This window comes from Neodiprion fabricii, chromosome 4 (assembly GCF_021155785.1).
Source record: "Neodiprion fabricii isolate iyNeoFabr1 chromosome 4, iyNeoFabr1.1, whole genome shotgun sequence".
NCBI classification, from domain to species: Eukaryota; Metazoa; Arthropoda; class Insecta; order Hymenoptera; family Diprionidae; genus Neodiprion; species Neodiprion fabricii.
In genome coordinates, this window is record NC_060242.1 from 23,919,758 (window position 1) to 23,940,076 (window position 20,319).

At 41.3% G+C, this 20,319-nt stretch overlaps 1 protein-coding gene across 3 annotated transcripts in view; it reads right to left on the bottom strand.

Moving 5' to 3' along the window:
• The window catches only part of LOC124180046 (homeobox protein dve-1), a 77,589-nt gene that overhangs the window by 525 nt on the left and 56,745 nt on the right, over positions 1 to 20,319 (bottom strand). For all 3 annotated transcript variants that reach the window (XM_046565030.1, XM_046565029.1, XM_046565031.1), the window contains 4 exons: positions 8,639 to 8,781; positions 7,969 to 8,271; positions 1,788 to 2,321; positions 940 to 1,317 (listed from right to left, as the gene is read on the bottom strand). In XM_046565030.1, coding sequence (XP_046420986.1) covers positions 940 to 1,317; positions 1,788 to 2,321; positions 7,969 to 8,271; positions 8,639 to 8,781 — 1,358 coding nt within the window. The remainder of the gene's footprint in view (positions 1 to 939; positions 1,318 to 1,787; positions 2,322 to 7,968; positions 8,272 to 8,638; positions 8,782 to 20,319) is intronic.

Genomic DNA, 20,319 nt, shown 5'->3' on the forward strand with positions numbered 1-20,319 from the left:
ATCCGTACTTTATTCCGCAATTATATGAAAAGTTTGGAAAAATTACAACGATTTTCTGTCTCCACCGTGCGTTTTTTGGGTAAAATCTATCGTCAAAAAAAACCAATTGTATAAGTATATTTTATTGATATTGTTGAGGCCACACTTCTCGCAGTAATGCAGCGCGGGTAGTAGGAAGACAAGGGGCCTTCGGATACACGTGTGTTTATCTAGAAGTTGTCGCAAACGAAATGAGAAAAATAAGTAGTCGACGAAAAAGAGAAATAACCGAAGAAAATTATTACAATAAAGAGGCTGAAAAAAAGGACGAAATTAAATCTATAAAATTATATTCCGACTGCGGAGATTGAAGAAAAATTTTTATCTTTTGCTCGTTCAATTGGGATTTGTTATTTGTTATAAAGACATTATTTCTATTATTGCATTTTCTATTGCTGATTGTTTTTTCGCACGTATTGAGAAACTCGGAATTTCGAAACGGAGAATAAAGTTGGGTAAACTTTGCCCTGATGCTTCGGGCGGCCATCACAATCCGTAGTAACGTAAATTAATTTATTTAGTGTCTATCGGATAAGATTTAATTTATTCCCCGCTTGATTCTGGACGTTTAAAAAATAACTCAAAGATAAAAATTGTATTTTTCCTTCTTTGGAAATGCATTTCAAAGTTGTTTCTAAATGAAATTGTTGAACAAGTAAATAATAGAGACCAGAAAATTGAAAATTATCGAAGCATTTTTACACCAACTAGATATTTTCTTTAATACGAAAGATGTCATCGCCTCCCCTCAATTAAAAACCTAGAGGATATCGGCTGAATTATAAACCCGAAGAAGATGACGACGATGTGAAGTAGACGAGGCAGAGAATCGATCAGATCTTAAAAATTCGATGCCAATCAATGCGCCATCGACTCTTTTTCATCGAGAAATCTGTTTACCGCGTGGCTGGGGTGAGTGTTGAGGGTGAACCACCCCTCCAGTCTTGGGACCTCGGTGACGGGATCGATGAAAGTCCTGTTTCGTTTCCTCCTCTCGTCGAGGAGGCTGGCGGGGCACCCGGTGGGACCCCGAGGAGGAAGGTAGTGCATGTACATTATGCTGTGCCCGAACATGGGGCTGGGGACAAGGGGGAAGCCGGAGGGGATGGGGCCCGTCGGGTGAGGCTCCTCGTCTTCGGACCCGGAGGAGGCCCTAGCGTCCTCCTGCTTCACCGAGGACGGCGTCGAAGATGGCGGCTGCTGGTCTTCCGGGCGCGTCGTCAAGGACAAAGGGCCGACCGGAGGGCTGGGTGGCGGGCAAGGCGACGGAGAAGTCGACTGGAACAGCCAAAGGCGAAGGACTCTTCGTAGCGGGTTACTAAACGTCGAGGCATTGTCGTACAAAACAGCTAAGCACACTGAGGGAGGGGATTTGGTGAAGAAACTGACTGAAAAGTTTATCACAATTTCAATTGAAAAGTTTACAACCACACGTGATTTCGCAGCGAGAAGACTCTCAAAAAAAAAAAAAAAAAAAAAAAAAAAAAAAAAAAAAAAAGAACAAGTCGAATTGAGCAAAAGTGGCAAAACGATTCGAAGGCTCAGATTTTTTATGTCCAAGGGTTTCTGCTTGTTAACGAGCAACAGATCGTTACGTTCGAAAACGAAAAATTAAAACGTTTGCTCGGAACTTTTTCCTTCTCGGCAAAGTCGTCTATAACTATGAAGTACAGATGAGAAGGAAAGAGGTGTATAAAATTTGTTCGAAGCATCCTTTCCCTCAGTGTGTTCGTCGCCTAGTGAATTACCTGATGCCTGGAGTCGTCCTCCTCGTCGCTGCAGTCCTCGCTGACCATGCTTGCACCCCTAGGACTGAGTCCCGGTGGACTGTAACCGTTGACGCTCCTGGTTTCGGCCCGTTTCTGAGCAGCCCTGGCGTTCTTGAACCAGTAGACGACGTTGTTGACGTCGAGGAGTTTCCGGCCTCTCCTCGACTCGAGAGAATTAAGCTCAGAGACGTAGTGCTGGATCTGCTGGCGAGAGGGGTGCTGATTCTCGCCGAACCAACGCTGAAGCCGAGGCAATTCAAGCTCGGGGTCAAAGCTCGTTCGCATTCGCGTTTTGTGGGAAAACGGCATCATCGCGGGATGCGGCGGACCGATCGGGCCCCCGGGGCCCAGGGGTCCGACTTCCGGTTGCGGACTCTGGGGGTGGTGGTTACCCGACGGCATCATGGGGTTCAAACCGAGGCCAAGCTGCTGCTGTTGAAGCCAAGACTCGAAGCTCCGCCTCGTTTCTTCGGAAAGATCGTTGCCGCCTCCGCAAAGGGATGAGAGCGTCATCTGTAAGCAAGTAATTTAGGGTAGATTTTTGTTTTTTGAAGGGGGACGGGGGGAGTTTGGTATCAGGGTGGGGGTTAAGAATGTGGAAAGAGCAGAGAATAGAACTGGCCAAATTGGCAAATTTTTAAAGACACATGAATGTAGTTTACAGAATTTTAAAATGCAGAAAGTCGAAGTATGCAAGAGTCAAAACGAACAAAAGGTAAGAACCGAAAGCCAGAACATGGAATCGTCAGAATTTTAGTATATTCTTGTTCATTCTAACGATTTTATATCTTTTGACTTTCCATACTTTGACCTTTGCGCATTTTGGCAAAGTCAATATTTTTACCCTTTTATTATGCGAGCATTCTACTTCCCCCAAATTCCCCCAAAAACTCTTTCAGTTATGGCTACTATATCTTCCTTAACTATTTTCATTTTTCACAGCATAACCAAAAAAATACAACTTTGGGTACCAAATGAAAATGAGTTTTGTAGCTATCAATATAAAATCTGGTATGTGTCAATATTATTTTTAATTATGGTTACTCATACTATATTTTCTTATAACTGTTGAAATAATTTGACGTTTGAGGAACAATAAATGGATGCTAAGGCCATAATTTACTGAAAAAATGCTGTCAACTGAACGAACAGATGAAATGTTTCATTTGTCAAAACAATTATTATTAAGTAGCTATAATCACACTAAATAGTACAAATAAATTTATTACAAACACTTTCAACGATATTTGACACGATTGTACAGATGTCACTGCATCTGTAACCTCCCTTAGTAACTGTGACAAATTAAATTTTTCTCAGTGACGAGCTTGATTTGAATAAATTTAAAATTCTCATGCAAGTATGAATTCTAAGGGAACGGCTAGTCAATTTTTAATATAAAATTCGGGAGCCCTTTATCATTGTGTTGCTTTGATGTAAAAATCGTTGAATTTCGTCGTCGTGACCACGTGACGACGTTTATATCTAGTTCAGTCGGCCGTTCGTCGCTGTAAGATTATGAGGAGTCGAATTGTCGAGTACGAGAGAGAAGACGAAGAAAAAAAAAGGAAAAATTAAAAATATGAAAAAAAAAAAGAAAAATGTTTCAAGCCCGAAGAAGAATTTACACGCGTTATCTGTTTGATTTATAAGATAAATATAAGAGCATAGGATCACTCAAGACGCACTTAACGAGGTAATCCTCCGCAGGTTGGTAGCATTCTTCGCGCGTGATTTTACAACCCCGTACTTAATCACTCACCACACTGACAGCTACCAGATTTGAGAAATCGTTCCACAAACACGATGCGAAGACGACGACACGCGGTTATTAGACCTACCAACCAGCTTATCTGAGACACTCGTTAAGCCTAGTTTATACCCATTTATTCCGCAGAAATTGTGACGCAAGAATCAGCTGATCCAAAATACAGGACCGTAAATCACTCCCGTTTAAAATCCAGTTTAAACATTTTCAGGGCGTCTGTCAGCCGCTGCCTTCGGGGCATATTAAAAAATTAACAAATTAACGAGCGGGGTTAGCGGAGATATCAACCGTTGAAGGTCGACGAATGAAGGCTGCATGATCCCTTATCTCTTAAGATGACAGAACCGTTAAACACACCCAGCTACCTACAATCTACACGACACGTAACGTATTTGTTAAACCCAGAAGCTCTTGCTAATTACAATGAGAAGTCCTTCGCTGGGAAAAATTTTATTTTTCGTATATACACATTCTAGAAGAATTTCTAATGGAATGGATTATATCGTTGGATTGACAAGAAAATTTTCATCGAAATAATTTGTTGGTATGAATCGTAATTGTCAAACGCTTTTACTACATGTGCATTATTTAGATAAAATAAGGCCATAACGTCAATTCAGTGACGCGACAACAACAAGTCAGCGCAATTTATTGGCAAAAAAATAAAAATAAAAAATAACGTAACAAGAGAGACCAATAATCAAAGGGAATAGCAACACATGCTGGATTTCTCTAGACTAAATCATTCTGGCCATCTTCGAAAAAAAAAAGACCCGTGTTGTGTGCCGAATTTGTCATGCGGCTGTTGTACGCAAATGAATTCACGCTGAAAATACCTCACACTTTGTAAGCAACAACTCGCCGCAAGATTAAATCTTTCCGTTTATCAAACGGTCCTCGCTGCGGTTTTTTAACTCACAGTTTCCGTCCGTCAATCGTACAGACGCAGCCCGCTTTCATGAGGCTCGCCTCTTTATCATCTCACGAAATGTTATTTAATCACTTAACGTCCGGGTCGGTTTGCTACCGAAACGAACTATTATAAGGATCATATCTCATTTTTTCGCCAATTATAATCACTGAAGCCATCCACCATCGTAACTTGCAAAAATCGCCCAAACGTTCTCCTTCTCATTCCTTTAATTCTCATGCATGAATAAATACTATATTATACACAGGACTAGATATTATTTTCTGTAGATTAACGTTTGATGAAAATTTTTTGTTGCATATGATATCAAACCGAATAAAATTGTTTTGAAAAATAGACTTTTAGATATAAGTACTTGGTTTGTTTTATGATGGGTTTCAGTGACGCTTGTATAAGTCAATCAGGTTGCAAGCATTTTTAAAGTAAAACGAGAAAAAGGGAATTAATAAATTGTGTTAATATTATATAAAAGAAAAATTCTCTAACTTTGACACGGTTAAAACAATGAATCATTTTGAAGGGTTATTTACTCAAGAAATTTGTAAAGTTAACGTAAGTGAAAATCAACGGAAGTTAAACGACTTAAAAATTTGTTAACATAAGGAGTAATCAGTTGTGTTGTGGGAAAAGTTGTGGGAAATGGTTTCAATTTCTTAAAATTGAATTGATTTCCGTCTTAACGTGTGCTTTCGTTGATTTCCAGTTGCGAAGATATTTACAATGATTTTCAATGATTTCCCAGCATTCTAGGTGATTTTTTATAATTCCATCCAATACGAAAATCACTATAAATCACCAAGAACGTTCAGAAATCGTTGCTAATCCGTGTTGACACTGAAAACCAAGTAAAATTGAGAATAATGAATCGAAATAATTAATTTAATTTCCAACTTCGAGTGTTACATCGGCTCATTTTTGGATGTGTATAAATTTCATCAGTTGCAGCTCTAACGTATTTCGGATCTCCGCCATCTCCGTAAAGCCGAATCCCCCCCATCGTCGGTGGTCTTCCAGACGACGTCGAGTTTACCGATGAAATTTAAGCAGAGCGAATTTGTGAGGGGAAAATTGGTAATCATAGACTGCGGTAAGCGGCATTAGGGAGCGCAGGGAGTCGGGGGCCTTTCTACTAGACAGTCTTCAAAGAGGTGCACTTAGATAATGCCCGGCGTAACCCTCCTCCCATGTCGAAGGGACGTTTGATGAAGACTGCGAGTTCGGCTAAGCAGAGGGTAATCCTATCACACCGAGGCTCGACGACGGCCTATAATTCTGGCTATTGGATCTCCCGACGGTTTATAGTTTTCGCCGTTTACCTCATATCCCCGTAACTCGGACTCTTTGGGTATTTTCCAAGCGTGTGCCATTCCACAAACACCCCCAAGGGCCCAAAACCGAGCGGTGAAGAGATATTTTAATTTATCAAATTATGATTCAGGAATGATTATATTCCTAGGCTATTCGAAGATATTTTTTTTACTCCGAAAACAAGAGATTGCACACTGGAATTAAGAACGATAGAAATAAATATCGATTCTTCGTTTCAAAACGTTTGAAAATCTAGCAGATTGAATATTTAATTTTACGACATTGCATTGCGATATTGATTGTGATCGGCAAAATAAAAAACTTGGATTTCGTCGAATTTTTAGCAAACAATCTGCCGAACGAAAATGCTTCACTATCATACAGTGAAATCCAACGAATCTACTGTAGATTCAACAATTGTAAAACAATTTGAAACGAAGCATCGACATCTAAGCTTCTTCTCAAAATTTCAGTACAATGAATAAATAAATCTTTGTGGTTTGAGGAGTATAATAACTTGAAATATACTCAACTTACGATCCTCTCCTATCTCAGGGTAAAATTACTGAAAGGCATCGATTCTCGGCGAAGCAACATCATCAACATAAATAAATAACGGGAGCACGGGTTTCGACTCGGGTATTTATTTAAAGAAAGGACTGGCAAACCGCGACTCAACGTCTCGAAAGATTAACTCGGTGGCCTCCATGCAGGGCAGAAAGGCGGTCCGGGATACCAAGGAGGACTTCTTAATGAGATTAGGCACGCCCGGAGAGCTCGCGAGCCGCGACGACGCACTCCGGTATCTAGATTTACATTTTATACATTTTTAAGTGTATTAAGCCGCCCGCCTTACAACCGTGCTAAACTTTAATCTTCTGCGGGCCCGCGGTCCTCCTTCTTCTCGTCCTCTTAACGAGCTGCTACTGTTTCAATTAATTTCACCCGGTTTACAAATCGTCCGTACGCATCCAGTTCGAGAAAAAACAAGCGTTTAATCCGCCCGACTTTGATGGGACAGCTTAGGAGCTTTACCCGGCTCGGATGCGTTCCGAGCTTGCAGCGAAAACGTTGTTGCATAAAACATACATACTTGCTTCAATTTTACTCGGGAAATGTCGAAGCGATCGTGATCCAAAATCGTGTCGATTAAGACCGAAAACATCGATATTCATTAATTCGTTCCGGGCATAATATCGTGGGATAAAAAATTCATCGCACAAACCTAAAAACAAACGATTAATTTAGTGGAATGGAATCGAATCTACTTGAAGCAATAAACATTTACCGAATCCGGATGAATATCCTTTGATTTTAGCGTATATATACTACCGCATAAAATTGACTGAATATTTCATTGACGGCCCATCATGAATTCATTTATTAGATCAATTGGAATTCTCTGTATCGAACGATGGAATTCGCCTTTTGATGGTTACGAGTAAGCATTTTTTTCGTTGAATTAAAATTTTGTTAAAAATAAGTCGCTGCATTGAAACAAATGATTGCAAAGCAATTAATTATTTTCTTCTCAGTGTACAGACCTCGAAACACGGAGATCCTATTCACTAAAGGAAGTCACAAAATCAGTAATTAGTGATGAAATTGCAAAATCAAACAAACTTAAATGACTGAAATATTCCTTAAAATAACGAGAAATCATTTGAGAAAGCTGAAATCCTTGCAAGTCACGTAAAATCACACGACAGCGTTGATGAAATCTCGTAAAAAGCGTTGCAATCATGAAAATCATTGCAAATCTTTATATAAAGACCAAATGGTTTTAACTCGTAAAAATTCTATTGAATTCTATCTTATCATGTGTTGTCGTTGATTCCCAGTGATTTTTTTTATGATATCCCCCGATTCTATTCGATCCGTAAATCGCTTGAATAGCCCAAAACTCTTGGAAATTATTGGAAATCAAAGGTAACATCGAAAGGCAATGGAAATCACTTTGTATACTGGAAATGAAAGAAGATCACACGAGGAGGTAAAAATCACTAATAATCATTAGAAATCAATGCTAACGAACTGCAATCGTTGTTTCGATTTTGGCGTCGATGACCCTCCACGTAAAACTCAGCTTTTCATCTACGTTGCTGTAACGATAAATATAACCGTCCCAATCACGATTCTTCGAAATTTCTCACCTCGTCCAGGGGGCAGCCGGCGGATATGAGAAGCGCGTGACTGTGAAGCAGCAAAAGCCTCAAGAGCTTGCTCCTGACTTCCGCCGCTGGGCTTGGGGGCGGCGGCCTGGAGCGATAGACTTGTATCCTGAGGGTGGCGACGGTCGTCAATTCGGCGAGGATGTCGCCGACAGTCAGCAGCGGTCCGTCGGCCACCTTTTCCAGGGGCAGTGGCTTCCAGTTCCTTATCACGATGCTCCCGCGGGCACTGGGCGTCAGATCAGCAGGATAACCCAATCTCACCAATGCCACGCCAACCAGATCCTGCGCATTAAAATCGAAACCTGCGCATCAGTCTAAACGGTCTTTCGAGTTCCTACAAAGATTCTTCAAGGGGTTATACCTGGTCAGGATTTTTCAAAAATCGATTTTCTTCATTTCTATGATTAAAATATTATGGTAGAAGAATAAAAGCATCTATCTGAAGTAAGATTTCTTTCTACACACTTGCAAAAATGCAGTCTCACAAAAAGCACGTGACAATGCTGCAATATTCGAATCAAATTAAGAAACGCAATAACAGGAAATTGATAACCAAGAAACGGTATCATTTTACAGTGTCCTTAACGTCACAGACGTCACATTGACTCGGTACTGAAGAAAAGATGGGCAAAAATGATATTCTCTTTACCTGAAAAGCTGTTGCCGCTGGAATGATTACGTAAGAGTCTGTCTCCACCTGAGGGCGTCGCCAATTTTCTCTTCCACTGCTGACGCGACTCTCAACGATGCTATGAATGGCTTCTACGACGCAGTGTACCGGAAGACTTTTGCCTGAAAACATAAAACGAAAAACGGATCTGTTATTTTGCGAGTGTTTTGTACAGTCCGAGAAATCACTCGCTTTTTCCAACGAACCATGGAGCTCATAGCCAATGATGGTCAAGTCAAAGACAATCGGTAAACAATAAACACGTGAAACGAACTGATTCGATTCCTTGCTTCCAATCAGTTTGACTGTCTTCCAAAGTGAAAAATCAGCCGATAAATGACATGACGCCGTTTGGAATTGACGCGAAGTGATTTATTGTAAGAATTGGTAAGAAACGGTGAGGGTCGAAAAAGGCGACTGGAGAATTTATTGAGAAGTGAGGGGGCCACTCGAATCACCCTTCGTCGAAGGAGAACATATTTCTGAGCCGAACGACACACCGGGTGACGGGTGAAGGAGAGAGGTGCGGGGAAATCTAACCCCTTGCTAAGCATATGCAGATCTACTCATCTATCCGCATCCGGAGGAAGAGACAATAGGCGCCACCCGGGGAGCACAATGGTGGCGATCCTTGTTTAACTCCAGCTTAAGTCTTGGCTCTCTCTATCCCTCTCCAGTATTTAATCCCAGACCTCTCCCAAACTGAGGGAATACCAACCCTCCGTAAAGAGCATTTCGAGCCACTTACGTCAAAAGCGTCTTAAAGGCACGCCGATGCGCGCACCTCGTACAATATACGTAACCAGACTGCAAATAAATTGCAATTCTCTCATCCCTCTTCGACATGTCGCTGCGGTGTCCAAAGCCTCGGAATCTTTCAAGTTAGGCTCAATGGAAAATCCACCGTAGATCGTAAGAACGGAATTTACGGAAGACGATTTACGACATTGGAAGACCAGAACGATCATCGGGATCGTCTGAAAGGAAATGATCCCATCTCTTCGCATTGCACCTACAAACTTCTTCTTCTTCTTCTTCCGATGTTCACATGCGTTAAAATCACCGAAACCACAAAGCCGGACACCTTGAGGTTGGTTGAATAACTTAATATAATTGCATTGTTTATCCTGAACCACATGAGTGCAGCAATTGAGGGCAACCTAGAAAACGGATGCTATTGCTTGATTCAAACGAGATGTCGACTCTGGGATATGGTTGGTTTTCTCGATGTGATTGGATCGATATGGTAACCGTTCGTAAAGTTGCGGTGGCGGATCTTTGGGCGCGTGTCAAAGACGGGTCATCGGTTAATCTCCTTAGAGCGTGGCGAGTCCAGCGAGCGTTGAAACTATACTAAGACTTAACTAAGATGGCCAACAAAGGACGATGCAGGGTAGATCAGAGGAGGAGCCATGATATTAGTTATTAATGCCTTAACTCCATCCAATATGCCGGTCTATGTACTGCATGTAAGACTCACATAGACTGACCGGTGGCTAACTTAATCCAGGGATGTATAGTTTTCATTAAGGGGGCTGCCACTCTTGGGGGCGCCTTTGTGCCGGGATCAGCTGGTCAAGTTCGGCGCTACCTGGGGCAGATTTCTCCGTCACTCCCTTAACGTTACTCTATAATCTTGGTCTATGATTTTAACCGCCGTTGTAGTTGGCTGGTACCAAATATCTTGCAATTAGTTCCAGTCACGGTTGGAGATAATATTGCGCTGATTCGAACCTGAACACCGAGAATAATTTCCAATCGTGACTATTTTCATTTCTTACGACAATCGAAAAATTCAGATCTGGACAATAAATGAAAATATAATTTGTAGCTGTAAACGGACAATCTAGCATATTTTACTATTCTTTTTTTGATTGGGGTAAAATTTGATGTTGGTGAAACAATAATTTGATTTTAAACGGCTTTGTTTGACAAAAAAAAAAAATAAATAAAAATACAATCAACCAAACAAACAGTTTGAATTTCCCAATTAACTAATAATGTAGTATCGAAGATTATAATCACACTGCAGAGTTATCCTGTCCCATGTTTACTTGTAAAATTTTTGAATCTGTCATCATTCAAAATGATTCTTCCAGCATTCGAAAACCGAAACTGCAAAACGCGGTCAGATTCGTCTAATTGTTTGTGCGATCTCTGACTTTGATCGTAATGTTCACCAATTATATTTCATGGTGCAAAATAATACTTTCCTAAACTGAAAAAAAATCGTTGCTGAGAATTTCTAACGTGTCAAGAAATCCAAGATAATTTTCACAATAATATGTACCACTTGGTGTTATAAATAAGCTGCTAAATTTGCATTCCGATAACCGTTATTTAGGTTAGTCAAGATTACGTTTAATCTGATGATGTGCGTTTCTTGACACTCTGATTTATTACACTCGGGTGTTTTTATGCACAGATATGCCTGTTCAAATCTAATTTCGTCATTAAAACAAAGCGCATGTTCGAAAACATGGTAAAGATGAATTAAAAAAAAAGCATAAAACGAAGTATTCAAGGGGTTAACTTGTCTTTCGTAGTAGTTTCAGGAAATTAGTTACATAATATCAGAATAAAGTATTCTTTGTCAAAACAAACACAGCAGGTGTTAGTTAACTTTGCTATTATAATATTGTTTAATTTTTTTAATTTTCGCATTTTCGACGCCAACAGAGATATTAATCAACTGTCTTGAGCTGTTTTAGCATTCGGACTAATTATTACGGGTATAATTGTAAAAGAAATGGAGACTTCTTTTCTTTTGTTCGGTACTACGCAGCAGCGAATCTTGACATTTCGACGACGACGACGAAGTCAGGCTCTCGAAGGTCCAGAAGTGGTTGGTTGGGATTTCATAATTAATGCTTTTTTTTACTTCATGTTATTCTCTCCTTTTTGCTGTTTTTTTTTTCGCTCCTTCTTTTTTTTTGTTTTTTTTTCTTTTTTTTCGTTACAGCGATAAGTCACGCGGAACGGTTTTTCTCAACAGCGAGTCGCTTTATTATCGTGCTGAACCGGATGAAAAAGTTGGCACCGATAGCGAATTTGACTTCTTGGACGGGAATTCACACCCCTGATCGCGCAACGGATACGTCGAGGAAGAAGAGAGCAGGAGAGAGAGAGAGAGAGAGAGAGAGAGAGAGAGAGAGAGAGAGAGAGAGAGAGAGAGAGATAGAGAGGGAAAGAGAGACGACGACAGTTCGCCCACCGGGGCAATTTAATCTTTAACCATAACTGCAAAGACATTTCTCATTTCTGGTCCAGGCGGCCGTATCGCTCTTTCACATCTCGCGGCGTCGTCTCTCTCTCTCTCTCTCCCTCTCTCTCTTTCGTATCTCTCGCCGAATTTTCCGTACGACGGAAGCGTCCCGAGCGCTTCTTTGACAGTCGTCGTCCGAAGATAAACTCCCCTGTTGTCAAAAGACAACCCCTGCCAAACAAGATAGCAACGAATTTTTTGACGCGCTTTTCTTCGTCTCTTTTCCCGCTCCTTTCTCTCCTCGGGTTGATTACTTTCCTCCGCGCGTCGATCCTTCTGAAAAATTCTCCGCTTGTGCGATATAGGAATATTTCTTGAAGACTCTGCAGCGTGCGAAAAGCAGCGCTTTCGCTTCCCCCCACCCACCCTCTTTCTCGCGGAGCTAATCGGGCGGGTGTGAATTCTTGCACAATTAGCAAACAGCCCGGAAACCTGCGGCCAACTAGATGCATACGGTCTGATAAAAAGTTGGGACATATTTTTCGGGGCGTCAAAAGCCGGCCATCTTATCTTATCCTCAATTCATTTTTTATTCCTTCTTAAAATTTCTTGCAATCTGTACCTACGCGCAAAACGAGGGACCATTTACTCAAGGTACCAAGTTATAAATCGAACAGTTGGGAATCGGGTTGTAAGTCAAAGGAACTTGCGTGACTGAAATATTCTTTGACGCAACGAGTAATCAATCGAGATAACTATATAAGATCGCTTGAAATCACGTGATAGCGGTGAAAAAATCGTTGCAAGCCTTCCGATAGACCGCGATTGTAAATTCTTATCACGTGCTTTCGTTGATTTCTAATTCGCCAAGCGATTCGCATAGATTTCCAGTGATTCTATCCAACCTATAAATCACTGAAGATCGTCCAAAATTCTCGATAATCATTGAAGATCAAGGGGAAAATTTGGAATCAATGAAAACCACGTGATGAAGAACAAAAAATATCGATAGGAATAACTCGAAATCAACGCCAACGAATAGACACGATTCGTTTGATTTCCAAGCGAATGGCTTTTCGCCTCCAACTCGAAAGTTACCTGCAGCTTTTTACTTTCGCCACGCGTCTCTCAAGATCCAGATTTGGACTCTTGTTGGCCGCCGTGCGTTCGTATGAGGCATCGATGTAAAACGACCGAAGGACAAGTTGAATATAAGACAAGTAGGCGCGAGGGATTTTAGCCGTAAGGTTTCTTCTTCTTAGTAATCCCGTAATCCAAGCCTACTTTGCCTAGCGTGTCTCTCTTAAGGTTGTGTATCACTCTTTGCGTCGTGAATTATCGTGAATACGTCGTGGCCACTGATACTTCCAAGTTCCCCCGATGTATGTGTGGCTGCCATTTTGCGCCTTCGGGAACTTCCGGGCCACGCGAATTGCTGGCAAAGATCGATTAACGATTGTTTCGTAAATTTCTCAATCGTGGAAATTATTCTTCTGCATCTTCTTCAAAATCATAGCAAGTGGATCAAAAAATTGACCTTCGGACTAGGTCGTGAATAATTTTTACTAAATAACGTCATTTTTGGTTCGAGTTACTGTGAAAATTGTACATTTTTTATTTTATTTTTTTTTTTAGCTATTGTTTCCGCGGACAAGTTGATTCAAAGGCAGATGAGATAAAATTCATGGCAATCAAAATTTAACATTTTTTGATTCTCCTACGGGTTTTCGAGAACTGAATTCTCATTTTTATCACTGAATAATTTAAAATCTGAAATGTGGCGTACGAAAACATAACGGATTAAAGAATGTTTCAGGATTTTGCAAGGATTCAAAAAGTAGTTTAACAAAACGTTTGTCATAACAAAACCACCAAAGTTACTCACGCCAAAGCTATTGTCAAAATCTTCATATACTTGATGGGTAAAAATTTTTCGCACATTTTCCCCACATTTATCGGAATTCAAATTACTTTACCTGCACGTGCGAAATTACAACAGAACCTATAGTATCGTAATTTCGTACGATATTATAACATTTTCAAGATTGTAGATCGTAGGAGTCGCAAAACAGATCAAATCCCTTCACATAGAAAGCGCTGCCCTCTACGCATTTAGAAATCCTGAGTACATCGCAGTTCAAGAAGATAAAAAATCCTAAATGCGCCGGCGGCAGAGAAATAAGCCTAGCCTAATTATCGAGGCTCCTCCACAATTCCCGACAATTTTATCGAGTGTGGGGGAAATAAAAACAAAGAGTAAAAAAAATAATATATTTCGGAATCTCGAAACGCAACCGCAACGCGAACGTTCGCCGCCCACTTTGACGGAGCAGATCTCGATTAAGCGAGTAGGAAAGTGTGGGTGTTTAGTATCTGAGGCTGATCCGGCGGATGTAGCTGGCCTTTATGTACCGAAGATAAGGTTTCAACTCTTTCGAACTCTTTATCTCCACCCTCCGCCTTCCTTTCCGTTCCCTTCCGTTCCCCCGTGTCCGTTATACGCGTTATACGCCCGGGTCCAGCGACGTGCTGCTGTTGGTGCTGCTTTCCTCTCATTAGCAAGCCTTAGATATCTCGCCTTCTGGAATTACGATATTTACACTGAACGGACTACAGGCGAGTAACTTTCCGTATAATGGACGAGATTGAAGTCGGCAGCGTTAACCTGACGAAATATTGAAACAAAGATTTAGAAGATACTTTGAAGGACCGAGGTTAGTTTACGAAATGAAACTGAATTAAGGCCGTTCACTTGGAAATCGAATAAGCGATTCCAATTCGTTGACATTGATTTCGAGTGACGACGAGTGATATTCGTTGATTTTCATTCCACCCCTGATTTCCTATGATTTTCTGGCGTTCTGGACGATCTACAGTGATTTCCGGATCATATATAAAACATATCAGTTTAGAAATAACCTGGGATGCTAAAAAATCATTAGCAATCGGTGGAAATCAACGAAAGATGCACATGATGAGATAGAAATCAACGGAACGTCAACGAAACGAAGGCCTGCACCGATTGTCATCATTTCCAACGTGTTCGTGTGATTTTAATTGATTCACATTAATTTCCAATGATTACCGTTATCTCAGTTATTTATTTCAAAGAATATTTCAGCCATCAAAGTTTCTCAGACGTTAATTTTCCGACTTCCTTGTAACTCTCGAGCGAATATCCTCTCGGATAAAAACAAGATAACAACACAGGAACAAATATTTGAATAATGAGGATTGATTTCGACCGTATATGCAACGACGATATTTTCTGGAAATCAGCGACACGTGAGCTTTATTGCAGAGAATTTAGGAAAGCGGAGAAATAAGAAGGAGGAGGGAATCGCTAAGAGACTTATATTAAGTTTTGCTGACAGGATTTTGCACCAGTCTTCGAGTCCCGGCGGCCTTATGCCGCGTGATTCTGAATCGATAGATTGTGACAGCCCCTCCGGTGTGTATCTTGCAGTGTTTTACGTAAATATACCAGACAATCCGAAGGATGGCGTGATCTGGTGCGAAGACTCCGCGGCTGCCCGGCTAACGCTGGGATTTGGAAGGTTTCGTCGCGTGGCTGGTGATCTTGTAAGCTAGAAAGGTTATCTCATTATCCTATCTGTGCTTTCGCCTACTTATACGGCCACGCCGGCGGAAAGCTCGGACTGCACGCAAGCCTCATGCGCCCTCCACCCCCCTTACACCACTCCCACCCCCGCAAAAGAACGACGCGCGAGAAATATCAGTTGTACGATTTGCCCAGGTTTTCAAGGAATATGCGACCCAGGATTTCATTCAAATCGATCGAGCTTTGATTTCGTTCTCTTGTAATCGCGTCTTGAGAAAAGATGACGTAGAAAATTGCCAGAAACTGTCGAAAATCAGGGCATAAGAATTTTGCTGGATTTTAATGAGCCTCGGTGGGATGAAAAACGTCTTCGAATGACTTTAACGAAAGACTTGAACTTGATTTTATAGGTGACTTCAAAATTTACCCGTCAAGTTAACACTTTGCCCAACTTTGTTAAGAAGGCATACATTTTCGATGATAAAACCTGTAAAAGTTAAACCTATTTTTTGTACATAAGATTTTATTAACGATTAAAAAAATACATCGTTCTGTATTGGAACTGGTTAAACTGCAGTTTCAGTCGTTTTACCGTTTTCGATCGCTCATACATTTGAATCCAGAAAGTTATCTCACCTTTTTATACTTAGGTTAACCAATTTGAACATATTGAATTGAACTAACGAATGCCAAATTTGGAATGAACGATTTTTAACAGTACAAGTATCAAATAATTAACGCTTGTAAGAATTTCATTTGTCGTAGTTACCGAAAAAAATGTAATAAGGTGTAATGATACGACAACGCTTCGAATATCGTTGGACTTGAAAGCAGTTTTGGAACAGAATTGATAATCTGATATGATCAAGGTGAAATCTTTCAAGAATATTACAGTACAGCAAACGAAGCTAAAAAATGTCTCTCTGCGCAGGCTGATTCTCGAACATGTCGCGCGAGTCGTACGAAAAAAGCGTAGAAAGGCGTGGAAATTTGTACCGTACAAAGCACCCACGTGCGTATTCCAACGTAGAGGAATTTACAAAGGTGAATGCATAGGAAGCATAATGTGCGGTAAGGTTCGTAAGGTATGAGGAAGAGTTAAAACTTAGGCTAAGACGCTTAGGGAGCGAGCCCTTATACAAGTCGGAGAATAAGACAGGGATGCTGGAAGTAAGGAGTGTGGAAACACGCGGCTTTATGAACCGGTAAATGTAGGAACCGGCCTCTCCTCGGTGCGCATCGCTACTTCCCGCGATCCGCGTATAGCCGCCGTTCTCTCTTCCTCCTTCCGGCCCTCCGGCTTTCCATCCCTCATCGTCCACCGCGGCGAACACCCTAGAGGAAGAGCTATGTGTGGAAGATTAAAATTACTTTGCCAAACTATGGGGGAATGTCTCGTAAATTTCTTGGCTAAGGAGCTTATTTTGGATTTTCGGTAACGAGTTGTTCTAAGCGCTAACTCATCGAAAGGCGGTTTAGGCTCTGTCAGTTTTGGCTCGAGTGCACCACCGCCTACCGATTGTATCCAACTACTTTGTACAACCGCGTTACCGCCTTTTTACCTATCATCGCCTTCGGTGAAAGTAGCTTTTTCTCGTTTCAACACTTGGATGAATAAATTTGAAACTTACAGGATTTTACAATCAAATGATGGCTGTGAGAAATTGTCATGTTCGGTTTACTTTGAACTTTCGGTTTTACCGGAAATAAATTGGCTTGTTACGCATCCTTTGGGTATTGTTTTCAAATTAAATGGAGAAAAAAAGAAACAAGGAAATTCTTCACCATCGTTAGAACTTCGTTTTTCATTTCAGAGAAGAATTTTAAACTCGAAGTCACTTTCAAGATGATTTGCAACACGTTCAGGTGACCTGCGAGGATTTTTTGAATTTCTGATGTGATACATGTATCCGGAAAAACGTGTTGCATGTGTTCATAAATTCTTGACAAACCACCAATTCGATCGGTCGAATAAAAATTTAATGAAAAACGCAAGGCTGAACGTGAATATTCGTTACGGAAAAGTTTCGGACTTTTATCATATTCAACTTGAACACACCGCACATTGATTTTCAAGTTCATTACAGTGTTTGGCTGAAAAAAAAACATTGTAAATCAAAGGAACTTGAATGACTTGACTATTTTTGAAGTAACGAGGAATCGATCAAGGTAACCGAAATCATTGGAAATCATAGAAATCGATACAAGTCTTGGGATAAATTTCCGACTGGCCAAAGTTAAGACAGACGTCATACCGAATGGTCAAAACTCCGAACGTTATCAACCTTCACAATATATGCCGTGAGCATTTCATGGCAAGTTGAAAATTGATAACATTCGGAATTTCGTCATTTGGAATTTCAACCATTCGGTGCTGGCAGATTTCGAGATTTACAGGATGTGCGATAAATCGATTAATCGAAGTTGCCTCGTAACAATTCCGCTTGTCAATGGTTATATGAATCAAGGCCGTCGATTGATCGAAAAAAGATTACCTAATCGAATAATCGCACGCACCCATAGAACGTATACCATATGAGCAAGAGAGGATAACAGATCGAAAAGAGCACAACAAGTACACCTCGTAAGCCTTTCGATCTTGAAATGTCGCCGTAGAGACGCAAGACGCGAACCATTGGGATATACTCGAATGAGGGATAGAGGGGATAGGTATAATCCTCAGAAGGAAGATGGCTGATCCTTCCGGCGACCAGAGTTCTGTAGGATGACGTAGTAATCCTGAGGAAGGGAGCCGCAGCCTCAGCCTCAGCCTCAGTCTTGCGGCCTAAGCCGTTTGGGTTTGCATATACACCAAATCCCCGGTTTTAGCGGCGCTGACCCCTAGCCGTCTAGGGATACGTTGGGCTTAGATGCTGCACCAGTTCCTCCTTCAGCATCCCGCCTGCTCGCTGCCGGCTCTCGACGACTTTCTCAGCCTTGTCCGCTCGCTCTCTCGGGCATAAACCTCTGCGTCATAGTCGCGGGGAAATCCGAAGACCTTGCTGCATGCGCGAATTTGTACCTCGTCTTCGACGCAAGACGTCGGATACTCGTCAGGAATGAGAGAAACTTTTCTCCCCGATACTCGCAGTCTTTTTCAGGATTTCGTGCCAAATCAAACCTATCGATCTTTGCTCGACACATTTTCAAAACCACCAAGAATGCTTCGAAAATCGTACCACGATTTTAATCCTCGTGACGAAGTCGTGCACAGAGAATTCTGAGTCTTTGAAAGCACGTGATCTTTTCTCGCTCCCCGAAGAATCTTCTTCGGTTAATTGAAGCAGTTATTGCGCATTGCCGCAAAGTGAAAACTTTGCAAAAAAAAAAAAAAAAAAGAAATAGTATAATAAACAATCCGATCAAGTCGCATCTCGAACGATAAAGTGGAGACTTTGAAAGGATCCGGAGTTCCTAATCGCGAATGATATCCAGGGTATCGTGCAGCCGACGAACCGAAAGGGACGACACGTAATATCGAGTGGCCAAATGAGGCGAATCGACTTTTCGAGGGTTTGAGACGACCTTGAGATTTAGCCGGCCATCGGCAAGCCGAGTCTCCTTTCAGCTGCCGGGCGAAGCTCTCTATACGTACGACGCTTAGCAGGACTTTCCGTCATTTTTACAACGTCGGCATTTTAGTAACAGCGTTAAAGCACGTAATCTTCAGGGGCCGCCGAGGAAAGGGAAAAGGAGTAGGGGGAGGGTTAAAGGGCTCCTTAGCGGAGATCTTAGGCAAATCCAGCGTGAAATCGCATCAGGGGCACAGCATCCCCTTACCAAAACCACCACTTACTCCTACCACCCTTGCCTTTCGCTCTCCTCCTCCACCTCGTCCTTTTCCTCCATCTTATACCCTCACCGCGACTCGTTTTACCCTCCGTTAATAGAAAAAACTAGCATCATTTTCGCCGCGCGAATAGCGACGGGACGAATTCGCATCGACGAATTGCCGCGCACTGTATTTATAGGAATGGACAATATATTAAATAGCAACGGGATGGTTCGAAAATTATCAATTTCAAATTCTCTCTCTATTCCGTCACGTCATTTCCAAATACCGCCGTTTCAGAAATGTATAAATAATTGACAGGATGAAACGAGGTTGAAAAAACTGGATTTGGTCGGTCGTTACGTAAAAACTGTACATTCTTCGACCGATTAACGATACATTTCACCTCTAATCCAGTTTTCAAATATATTCCCTGACTTTTCTCTTACGAAAGTTACACCTCCACGGATTTCCTAGTGATATTTTTACACATCCGTATAAGACAATTAGGCTTGCAGTCTTGTACTTTTTACGTGATCCTCGAGCGTGCAAAAAATCTTTATAGCCACTCGCGTGTTGAGGGAATGAAAAGACTGTCCTAGGGTCAGCCGAAGGCTTACGCCCTAACAAGATTAGCTTAATACTTAAGACGGCATACTCTGGGATTACGTCTTATGTATTCAGCATTAGTCGATATAGACCGCGTATACGTATATATATACCTGTGTTCTAGGAACATCTACCGGTAAACTTACAGTCCCTGCACCTTATACTTGGATACAGTAAATTTTCCATGAGCTGCGTGGGAGTATCGTATTCTTTCCGCTACTCTACGATTACTTGTGACTCGACAATAATTTCCGATTCAACAATCGATGAAGGAATGCGTATTACGATGATAAAAAAAATTCAAGATTAGTCGCGTTTACGTTACAGTCCTACGTTTTTACGAACATTTTTATGAATCGTTTCAGCGATTCTCTTTGCAGAGGAAAATTCCGTGTAGAAAAGTAACAGAATTAGAAGTGTCTTTTCATTGAGAGTGTGTGACTGAAGTGATCAAAAGTCGCAAGAGATACGCGTAAGATTCGTGACCGAAATGAAACAGTGAGTATAAAGTG